Source organism: Mauremys reevesii, linkage group 20 (assembly GCF_016161935.1).
Source record: "Mauremys reevesii isolate NIE-2019 linkage group 20, ASM1616193v1, whole genome shotgun sequence".
Taxonomy (NCBI): domain Eukaryota; kingdom Metazoa; phylum Chordata; order Testudines; family Geoemydidae; genus Mauremys; species Mauremys reevesii.
Genome location: NC_052642.1, coordinates 16460726 through 16472741, shown reverse-complemented (window position 1 = coordinate 16472741; position 12016 = coordinate 16460726). Strand labels below are relative to the sequence as shown.

Genomic DNA, 12016 nt, shown 5'->3' with positions numbered 1-12016 from the left:
GCTCTATGCTGATGGGAAAGAGCTCTTCTGTTGGCATAATAAACCCACCTCCATGAAAGGCGGTAGCTGTTGGTGGGCGAAGCTCTCCCATGGACATAGCAATGTCCACACCCGTGCTTGGGTCAGTGCAACTTACATCGCTCAGCGGGGTGGCTTATTCACAGCCCTGAGCAACGTAAGTGGTCGTGTGTACAAGCCCTAAGATTCATTTCCTAACCTTGCTTCAAAAAAGTAGGATGACGTGAATGGCAGCAACTCTGCCAAAAAAATTACACTAAATTAGCAAATGTAGGCAATATTTCTACTTCTTTTAAATCTAGTTTTTTTCCTAAGCTGTTTTGGGACAATTTTTTTTTAAGTGCACATGACCTTGTTTTACTTGAACCAGACAGCAATGAACAAATAATTTCAGAGATTCTTCATCATTTTTATGTATAAGATATAAAAATGTCAATTGTAACTTGAGAGGTCAGTTACAAAAGTGAATTTCTGGCAGAGGTACAGAACATGAAAGGCTATTTTTCTCCTTAGAAAAACATTCTTCTTAGTCAAAACTTAGACCATATCTTACTAACAATATCTCTCCTGTCTCCTTCAAGAAGCAGAATGATTATACCAATTGCTTGTACCTGGACATTTATTTTTATGTACTGATATTCACTAGAAAGGGGAGGTCGAAATGCCAAGCGCAGGACACTTAAACTCCTCTTTAACAGGAATACATGGAAAGGAAATAGTAAACTATGCTTCCCTTTCCACATATGGGTTTAAGTCTTATTGATATAAACAAAAAGTTCCCACGCAGGCTAGAAGCACACAAAGAGCACATGAAAAGCAGCAATATATTTTCAGTCTGAATAATTTATTTTTAGATTAAAAACAACTGCACAAAAGTTAAGTCTCCACAAGAGAACAGTGTCTGTCTCTACTAACAAGCTTCTTCGAAGCAATTTCAAGATGATTCGCGTTACACAGCTGCACATGCCACCGTGCAATTTGGGTCCAATTTTCAAAAGAGCTCAGTTCCTGTTTGCCCCTTATTTAAGCACTTAGATTATCCAAAGATAAAACTGGGTGCTGAGTTTTAGGGAGCTGCTGGGCACGGAGCACTTTGGTAAACCTGGCCCTTGTTTAGGCGCCAAAATGGGAGCAGAGCAAACTTGACAAATCAAACTCCAATTGTGGGTGGCAAGCACTTGAAAATCTGGCACATGAAGCACACATGTATGTTTCCCTAGTTTCTAGAATCTGCTAGTTCTGTCTAAAGGACTCCTGTCACAAGATGTACAAGTGGTGAGAACTTTTGCTGCATCTTTGCAGAAGCCCGTGCACAAATTTGATCCACATGTAAGGCTCCAGTGGAATGAATGTGTGGCAACTGGGAGATCTGTTAACTGCTACGAACACAACACTGTTTGCACCATCCAGAGAAGATGAAAGAGGCGCAGGTCATATGCTGTCACCCTACCTTCTTGGATCATTCCAATGCACATGGGAGTAGTTAACTACTAAGAAAACAACACTGACGGTTTTGTTGACACTTTAAAACCAGCTAATGCTACATTTAACAGCAGTGATTACAGTTTGGGAGAATCAATCACTTATAACCTTTCTTTTTCTCTCTCTCTGTGTCCTGTTGCTCAACATGGAACACTGAAAAACTATGCATTGTGTGCAACCCTGGCTATTAAATGGAGGACACATGAATAGCTTCAGCATACTCCAAAACAGTGCTTCTCAGTGCTTGCTGAAGTGTGTTCTGGTGTCTTCTTTGCAAATGCAAAATTAACAAGTCACCCTCTCCTATGCCCTCCTGACTCATTGTTAATAGATAGTTTGGGGGAGGGACTTAGAAAGGCGAGTTGCCCCAGATTGATGAGAATCTTCATATACTGCATCCCACCTCCATTTGCCTCAACTCTAGATTAAACACGTTGGCAGATAGTTAACAGGCTCCCCTGTCTTTTCTTCTGGACACCTTTCATCCATTGTTCCCTCCTCCCCTTTTCTAGCAGTCAACACCCACCCATCAATTCTTCTCTGCCTAGATAAATATGGCAAACAAGTCTCCACAAAAGCCACAACCACCATGGTTCTTGGGATCACTCAGCAAGGAGTCATGCAGCAAAAGCAAGTAGGCTCAGCCACAGCATAGCTTCATTTGCTTGACACTCTAGGCAGCAAATTCGTATGCCTTCTAGAGCACTCTTAGATAATGAAGTTAGAAGGACATCATTTTGTGAGATTCTTTCCAACCCTCAAGATCAATAACTAATGCAGAATTCAAGATTTTATCTGGGGTCTGCAAGGGTTACAAAATCAACTTTTTTTCCAATTACTAAATCCTTTCACGATTAAGCCAGTATTTTTCAACAGGCTCTATCAACTTCTCTGGACTAAAGAAAGCAATCTTCTAAAAAGTTTTGAGCATTTCTCTTTCTCTCTCCTTAGAGTGCAGAAAAAGCAGACTGGCAACATTTTCCTTCCACTAAGAAATGGCTAATATTATCATCAGCTAAGCTGAACCAGTAACTTCTGCTTTATAAGTATTAGCTCATCAGGTGCAAGTTGCTGCAATGAAATTACCAAACTAAAAAAAGAATCATTGCAAGCTATTATTATATTGCATGGGAATAAACCAGAGGATTGTTTTTCATCCAGTAATGCAAGAGCAGACCATTCCATCAATTAAACACTTAAATGGATTTCTGCATCCTCCAATAAGTACAGGAAGGCAGATAGGGATGAAATGTAATACCTTTGCAATACTACTTTTATTAGACAGCGTCTAGGAATGGACAGCCAGATGAGAGACCACCACACGCAACAAAATGGTTAGCAAATCGTGCTATTTTCATATTTTGGAGGTCCAACAGTGGTTATACCAGGTTATTGGAAATTGCCATGAGTGGGACTTCCAAAATTTCCCATAGACTTCAAATGAGAGCAGAGCTAGGCCAATGCTGAGCAGTTCTGAAAATCTACCCTGTATCACTGGTTAATATTGAGTATTATTTAGATTTAGTATTTAATGTTACACATCTTGACAAGTTACACTGTATTTCTCATCCTTTCTAGAAAGAAATTGAATTTTAATATTTTTTTCCCCGTTCCCTTGCCTCTGGTGTAGTAACTAGAGCAAATCACAACAGACATTTTATCAACTACTTCTCTTTTCCTTGTCTTGTTTGAGAATTAAGACTAACCCAAAAGTGGTTTCAAGGATTGCTATTCACACTGCCACCGCACAGTCCTGCATTGTAAACAGGTTTCAAAATCCAATCAGAATGTAATAACTGGTAAAATCTGGGGTGCTTTATACAGGATCGATATAGCAGAACCCTCTTCATTACAACAACCCGGTAGACAACTTACCAGCCTGATTAGGAGTGGCCACTTGTTCAAATAAAAAGTGTCTGCAAAGACTTAATGACATAAAACACAAGAATAAAGATGACTCACTGCATTTCATTTAAGGTGATATTTGTTCCTTCTTTTCACCTTTATTTGGCAGACAAAGATCTAGAGTTTAGCATGTAATATCTATATAGCATCTGCTCAAGCAGCAAAATGATTTGGCACCAGCCAACTGCTTCTCCCCATTAGGAGAAATTTGAGCTAATACTGTCTCAATTAAGTAACAGTTATTGCCATTCACTACCACTAGGATAAAGTCAGTTCTCTGAGAAACAGCTTGGTAAGTTTATGGAGCTGATCCTCCAAGGTGTTAAATGCTCCTGTAAGTTGTGGATCATTCGCAACTCCCCGGTCAACTGAAGTGCTCCATGCCACACAAGATGGAGACCCAAGTCCAGTTTAAATGGCCTATACTGGAAATGGCAAGATCTCTTTCAATGGGCATTTCAGCATCTGTTAGTCCTGAACGAATGGCTGGGTCTTCACTTCCCAGTCCTTCAGGACTCTTTCAAACAATTCACGTAAGGACGCTAATATGAAGAGAGACACTATTGAGTGTATATAGTAAAACAAGACTATAAAAAAAAATCAAAGCCAATAAAATAAAAATATCACAGAACTGCTAAAATCTTGTTGCTTCCCTTCCTCCAGGTAAAGGGCTCCCCCTCCCCGAGTTTGCATTAAGGGACTGGGGCTTTTTAGAAGCTAAGGTGCCCTCTGTCTACATAGCCCTCAACTTCAGTAGTTATGAAACTTTTCTTCAGATAAGATAATGGAAAGTTGTTTTTGACAGGAGAATCCATCCTCTAAGGGCTTATCACTCAGGCTCGCACCTGATAACACAGGGCTACCAAACACAATATTCCATCTTCCCCTGAAGTGTATATAAAAATAGCTGAATTGGAGCTGTTAAAGCACAAACATAAATGTTTCTCAGCGCCCAGGTGGTTTGGAAAGTGCTTATGGCAGCACAGTGCCACACACAGGAGACGCATCAAGGATCACCTTGAGATCAGAATGGAAAGGCACAAGGAGAATCTTGACTGCAGGACACAACGAAAGACGAACTCATCACGGTTTGATTTTTTTAACGCTACACTGCAGACACCCCCTATCCCCACAGTGGCACCCCGCAGAGCAGCACTACCCTACCAGGTAGAGTTAATCCTTTGGTTTGGGCAGCAGATAATCCTGTGACGAGACTGCCATTGGAGTCAGCAGACAAGAGCAAGGGTAGATATACATGGGATGTGTGTGTGCAGAATCAGACTGCTGGTCCTAGAGGGGATTAGAACCCAGGACCTTTGGGTTCAAAAACAAAAGCCTCTGCCATTTGAACTAACAGAGCATCTCCATCAGCTGCCTAGGGAGTATAGCTTTTATCTTCTTTCTGGGTCAGCCACTAGAGGGCAACAAAATCCTACAGACTTCACCCAACACATTATAGTTGTGCAGTCTGGTTATGCTGCAAGATGATGCATTCCTTTGGATCTCAGGATTCTACCTACTGTGCTCCCGACCTATAAATGCCAGGAAAGGGCAAAGACTACAGCCTCTGAGGTAGAAGAGGAAGTAACTTTCACGAATTACCAAATGTAATTCTCAGACAGAGTACGTAGACAACAAAAATCCCAGAGTAGGAGCCTGCAAACTGAAGCTGCAAACGCCTCAAGAAAAAGTACTAAATCCATATTCATTTTGGAATACAACTCCTTTGGCCACCTGCCGTGTGTTGCATAAGCCACTTAGTCTGTAGAGTTTAAGCAAAGAACGTGGAGAGTGGTGGGTAGAAAAATCACTGGAGCACATTCAGTCTGGCTAAATCTCCACCTTGCCAAGGAATTAGCCCCTTGGTGCTCCTTTAACTCTGTCATCCCGTTGGACCAGGTCAGAGAGGAAACTTAGCCCTCCTTGTGCCAAAGACAAGCCCCAGGTAACGTTGCTCTTAAACATCATAAGCAACTGAAGCTCTTGACCGGGAAAGGGTATGTCATGTTTGTTTTCAGAGTGGCTGAAAATAAGAGGTTGGAAATATCCTCAAAATAAAGGAAACCATTTGGGGCTGGACTTCCAAAATTAGGTAAAGGGCTTAGACAAAGAGTTCCCATTGATTTCTAATGGGGTTTGGGTGTTCAAATTTCTTTGGTGGCTTTGAAAATCTCAGCCCTTCAAGTTTTTTAGTTTTTGAGTTTTGTTTTTGCTCAGTTGTTGGGTACTGCAATTTTAAATAGAAGTATTTTATGGAAGAGATAGTAGTGAGGGGGGAAGAAGATTATCTGCAAGTTTTTGTACTCCAGCAACCAGCAGTCACTAGGCTCTCTACTGAAGCAAACTGACACACACAATGAATAATTTAGAAGGAGCGTGTCATGAGCTCAAGTCTCCTGATTCTGCCATAGAGACAGAGGTTGAGGCAACACGCTCAAGCCAGCGGTCCTAGTGTTCTAGGAAATCGGGCTTGGCCGCTATCCCCACACTAATTTCCAGGGCTTGTAGCACTTCTTGACTTTACTCAGAATACTCTAAACTTCTTGGCAGTCTCCCTAAACAAATGAGCTATATACATTACTCCAAGAAGCTGACACTTTTGTGGCTCAGACAATAACTGTATCAGTCAAGCAAGCCCACACAAAGAGTAAACACAGGAACACTTAAGTGGGTAGATTCTGAAAGACAAATTACATAAGCTGTTAAGATCTGTTTCCACTTGGGGGAAGAAATCATGAGCCATGTCAGGTTTTTATTTCCCCCCGTAACATGTTAAAGCTGAGAGGTGTGTGTAGTGTAACATCTATATCATACAGAGGGAGCCATATACCGAGACAGACGCTTACTATTTAATACTACTGGAAATTCCCATTAAAAATAATCCTGAGTCAACTTTCAGAGCACTGTACAAGCAATAAGGAATCTTCATCACTCCGGTGTGGTAGGTAAGGGCAAATTACCTACAGATTCTGCTTCCTGTGTGATACCATCCATCTAGAATTCTCACTTTTGGGTTTTAAAACTCTAGCATGCTTGAAACCTCCAAGAGCCCTATAATGGTAGTATTTTTTAAGAAGTACAGTTATCACCTTTTACAGGTGAGAAAAGCAAGTCAGAATGGTTGTGTGTTGCCCAAGATCAGTGAGTCCGCTAAGGTTAGAATTCAATAGTTTTTGGTGCTGATTCCCACAGATCGCACTACTTCAAAGAAAAAACAAACTATGCTGCCATTAAAGACACATGCCAAATTTAATACCTAATTTCAAGCCTAAAGGAAATGAATAAAGCAAGAACTCTGTTTTTTAAATCCTACATCTCAAGACTTTACAGGATTACATTTAGTATACATTCCAGGCAATCGGTACAGAATATAAGGCTGGAAGGGAATGGATGGGCTGCACCCAAGATAAGTGGCTGTGTAGTCGAGATGCTCATGGTCAGATAGCTAAGTGCTGGCTGCCTACCTACCTAGAGTTTCTGCTAAACTGTTTCTCCTGTACACGGAGATAAGGAAATGAACAGGTCTTTGAGGCAGCTCATCCTTAGCCACAATTTGTACTTGAATGGCTACCTTTAAACTAAAAAAGGACAACAAAGAGCATTTCCCCCCCTTGTTTCTTTGATCAACTATGGGCTGAATAAAATTGTGTTGAATGTTGAAATTTCAAATTTTTGAGGGGAAAAAAAGAGGGATTTTTTAAAAAAAATGATTTTTATGACTGGTTTCCTCTTCCCAAATAGCTCTGTTTGGTCTTCTTCTAATGGGTTCTGTGTCTTCTCATCGTTTTTGCACCGACTTAACGAAAGTGGATTGAGTCAAGTCAGCGGGAGTCCCTGATATGGACACACGTATAATAGTTTAGCTTGCGATCCACACGATCTAAACTGGGGCCATGTCTACACTGCGGCTGCTACAGCAGCATAGCTAGACCACCGTAATCCCATAGCATATACACAAACTACAGCAACGGAAGTGGTTTGCCCATCGCTGTAGAAAATCCCCGTTCCCAAGTGACGGTAGCCAGGTCAATGGATGCACTTTCCAGTTGACCTAGCTGCAGCTGTTCCAGAGTTCGGTCAGCATAGGTACATTGCTCAGAGGTGTGGGCTTTTCACAGCCCTGAGTGCTGTAGCGATGTCAACCTAGTTTTAGGTGTGGACCAGGCCTGATATTAATACTTAATTGTGCCCTCTGCTCGGGAATTCCACTGATTTGGTTTCTAAAACTGATTTAAAGTTAAAATAGTGTAAAAACTGTGTGTAGACCGGCCCTCGGTCCTTGAGCCTCCTCTCAAGTGAAGCAGATAGCTGTGTAATTTGCTGCTGTTGAATATTTTCACTGCACTGACTGCCCCTCCCTGCTCCACAAGGCCCTGATCTCAGAGATCCTGCCTTAATCCTTCCCTGAAAGCTGTGAATAGAGATTTAACATCAATGAAAGGAAGGGCGGTTTTGTGGTTAAGACACTGAACAGGAAATTCAATGATCTGAATTCAGTTCCCAGCTCTATCACAGACTTCTTGGGTGAGACACTTCAGTCCTTCTGTGTACCAGTTCCCCATCTGCAATGTGGGAATAAACTGTACTCCTTTTTCTCCCACCCTCTGTCTGTTTTGTCTATTTAGACTGTAAGCTGTTCAGGGCAGGGATTGTCTCTCACTACGTGTTTATATAGCACCAGGCGGCTCTGGTCTCAGTTGGGGGCTCCAGGCATTACTGTAATATAAATAAATCAGTAATAATGGTCAATTGGCAATTTCACCCTGGGGGGATATGAAGACCACAGCTGTGATTCCAGCTCCACGAACTTGTCTTCCCCTCCTGGTGGGCACAAGTCGATATTCAATCCCATTTGTTACATTGAGCACTTTGCTGGAAGGCAACACCAGAAACTCAAGGCTAACCAATAGATAGATGCAGGTGTGATTGGAGGGAACTGGTTCTACTTGCACGTTGCTCAAGATGTAGGCAAGGAAAGGTGTCAATAGAAAGTTACTGTCATCTACCTCCAGGGCATTAATTAATCCTTTAAACAAGCAGCAAAGCCCAGTGCTTGACACCCACCTAAGTGCCTTCATTATTTCTATTTTACATGGCACCATTACGCTGCCTGCAAGCAGCACACCAATTAATCCAAACCAGCCACAAAACATCCTCCCCATCCATCTGCATGTAGCCACTTTTTGGCTCTTGTCTTACACTGAGACTAGATGAGAAGCTCTTTGGAGCACAGACCATCTTTTTGTTCTGGGTTTATGCAGCACCTAACACAATGGGGTCCTGATCCAGGACTAGGGCTCCTAGGTATTACTCCAGTACAAAGAAATAGTACAACCACCACCACCACTCACTGCTTCCCCCTCCCAACATCTTCCCATGATGTTTTCCTGAGCTGTCAGACCTTCAGACTGAAAACAGCTTAACCTGATCCAGCGAGACATGAAACATGCCGTTTTAGGAGGGGAGATGGGGTGAGGGAATTATATTTATTCTAGCACGGACACCCAAGTCCCTCATAATTGGGGTGCATTCGCTCCACTCCTTCATTAAGGATAATTAGACCAAATGGCTCCTTAAATATCTATGGAATGCATCCTTATTACTTGCTTTAAGGATGCTTGGCTCAAAGTGATACACTGGGGTTCCCAGAGCCCGTGTTTCCCATGCACCCCATACATTCTTACCCCCAAACCACTGGGGTTTTATAAATTCCAGACTCCTGCCAGCAAAGCAGAAAACTCAGGTCAAAGGTGCAAATGAAAGGAGGAAACTACGGAGTGAGATTTTCTAAAGTGCTCAGCATTGACTTAAACGCCTACTGACCTGGAAAGCAGCTGAGTTAGGGTGATGCTGGTGGCATGGAAAATCCTATCCTAAATTACAGGATCTAACCACACAGGGCCACGTTTGCTTTCAAAACTGGGAACCACGCATGCCAGAGCAATTGCTATCTCCTTGCCTCATCTCTTCCTACTCCCTAATCTCCCAGTCACACTTCACTCCACACAACTCCCACGTCCTCCTTTGCTCACTTCTCACTCCACGTCATCTTCCACGCAGGAGGGACAGCCAACATATCCCTGGTATCCTCCCTTTTCCTGCAAGAAGAGGCTGTGAAAAGATCGCAGCGGGCGAAAGGGTGGCAGGTGTCTTATTTCTAAGAAAAAAAATGAACCTCTAATACCGGCATCATCAATTTGCACATCCAGCCATACTTCTAGTTGCTAGTATAAGACTTGCACATGCATTCAAGTGTGCACGTGCCCTGTTTTGCGAGTGGGTGGAAGCCGATTGGCAATTGGGCCCAATCTGGTCTAGCTACACTGAAGTAAGGGAATTGCACGTTAAGGTTCTTGCTCATCCTCAAGTGTAAACAGGCATCACAGGCTCATGCGGATACCTGCTATGGGGCCTCAGAGCATGTCATGTGTACAAAACATGGAGAGGCCTGAGTGAGTGTTTATCCCCTTAGTACTGAAGGCTGGACTCACTTGCCATACATCTTTGTTGGGCCAGAAGAGGGGTGACCAGGGAGAAAACTCTGAAAAATTCTTCCATCTCTAAATGTTCCTCTGTCCCGTTCCACCTCAGCATCAGATGCCTAATGAACCCCCCCCAGTCTGCCACACTTTTATCTCCACACAAGGCCACATATCCCAGCAATCATCCTTCCACTAAAGTCAAGCTGAATAGGACTTTCTTTGGGCCACGAAGACAGGACTTTATCAAGTGGCCAGAAGAGTTGTCACTGTTGAGAAATCCAAGCTATCCCCAGACACACACAAAAACCGAGGCCCAAGCACGCCCACCTCCGCGTGACCACAGCACATGGGGAGGTGGCTCAGATCCCAGTCTCCTGGCACGGCAGCACTGAACACTGCTGTTGGGGCCACTGGGCCAGCCAGACCTACGGTGTTACATTCACCACACAGAGTTTTTGCATTTGCCAATTATAAAATGTGGCATCTGAACTCAGATGCTCTCTCTTACCTCTATGCCGGTTGGTAGTCTTGTCAAACATAAGCATGGCATCCTCCACCTGCAAGACAGAAGAGGTGTATTTTAGTATATTTGCTACAAGGTTAAGGAAGACACACAAACAAATCAAGTACTGGGGAGGCAAGGCTGGGATAGTGGCAGGGTAAATTCAGGTATGGCAGGCCACATGGATTCATCATCTCTCATTTCCTTTGCCTGGAGTCAGCTCTTTCTTTTGGAAACCTGCCACCGTCAACACAAAGCCTAGCTGGCATTTGATCCTAGAGGGAAAAACGCACTTTTAAAGTTTTATTGCCCTAAAAAGCACAAACATCCAAGTCGCTTTTTTCCCTCCGTTCTTCTTCTGAGGCAGCTGGAGAGAGATAAGGAGGGCCCCAGAGTCACTGATGCAAATCAAGCCCATGACTTCTCCAGCGGCTATCAATGTGCTAGATGGGAATTAGAAGATTTCAAAAAGTATGTGTGGGGCAAAATCTGGTCAGCCAAAAAGGTATTCAGAGGTTTTCAAGAGGCCTTTTGAAAAGCAACTGGAGGAAGGGAGGGGGACAGAGGTTTAATTTGCATCAGGTTTGGCATTTCTACTTCAGAACAGAGGGCTGCCTGATGAAATGTATTGAAGTGCAACAAAAATCACTTTCAAGTTTCATCACTCTTTGCATGATTTATTCCACCTACATTTAATCTGTGCAGCCACACCTAAATTTTACACTTATTTTTGACTGAGGCTGTGCGGGGATTTCTTTTTAAGTATATTGTATTTTAAACTGTTCAGAGACTCCAGAACTTCAGCAGGATACTGCTGCACTCTTATGGAAAAGTCCTGTAGAATTTAACAGAAAATTATAACCTTTGAATAGATCGTTTTAACTACTATTTAATCAAGAAGTATCTCTCTGCTTTAGAAGAGATGATGGTAAAAAAAGAAACATACAAACTCCAAGCCACAGAATGGATCTCATTCTTTATTCAACTCTATTTTTTTAGAATAATTTCTATACTTGGGTTCATCCCTATTGAATTCTACGGAGGATTCCCCCCACCAAAAAAAAATTAACAACAACATGTTATTTACCCATTCATTTTAGAAAAACTGATTTCTTTGAAGAGTCACTCTGCAATGGCATCCACCCTGTAAAAATTACCATGCCAGTGATGCAGTTAGATGACAGTCCCCGAGGATAGCTCAATCTTGCATGCTTTACGCATGCACGGTGTTACAGGGCAGGAGCACAATTTTGGAGAGTGATTAAAAACACAGGGTGGATCTGTCCCTATTATTACAGCGTTGGAGGCAGCTTCCATGATACAGTAGAAATCGCAAGGCGGTAAAACCTCAAACTGTGCTTAGACTCCTTTTAAACCCCATTTCAGCTAACACTGATGAGTCCCATTCACATTAGTTTGCACGAATGTGTTGGAAACAGCCTGAGCTGAAAGGATGTAACATGCTTCCTTCATTCTGATATGCTTCATCCGCAGCATGCCTGGGACCTAAACCACTAGCACAATGACAATCCAAACTAAATTAGGTATATTGTTCTGTCGCCCCACTCCCCTTCCTTATCCCATAAAAGAACACCACAAAACCAAGAAACAACACACAGGTGTCAGT

The 12016-nt window shown here is 42.6% G+C and overlaps 1 protein-coding gene across 18 annotated transcripts in view; it reads right to left on the bottom strand.

Annotated features, from left to right (window-relative positions):
- MSI2 (musashi RNA binding protein 2) overlaps positions 1 to 12016 on the bottom strand; it is a 388181-nt gene that overhangs the window by 157996 nt on the left and 218169 nt on the right. For all 18 annotated transcript variants that reach the window (XM_039508152.1, XM_039508154.1, XM_039508155.1 and 15 more), the window contains one exon: positions 10396 to 10444. In XM_039508152.1, coding sequence (XP_039364086.1) covers positions 10396 to 10444 — 49 coding nt within the window. The remainder of the gene's footprint in view (positions 1 to 10395; positions 10445 to 12016) is intronic.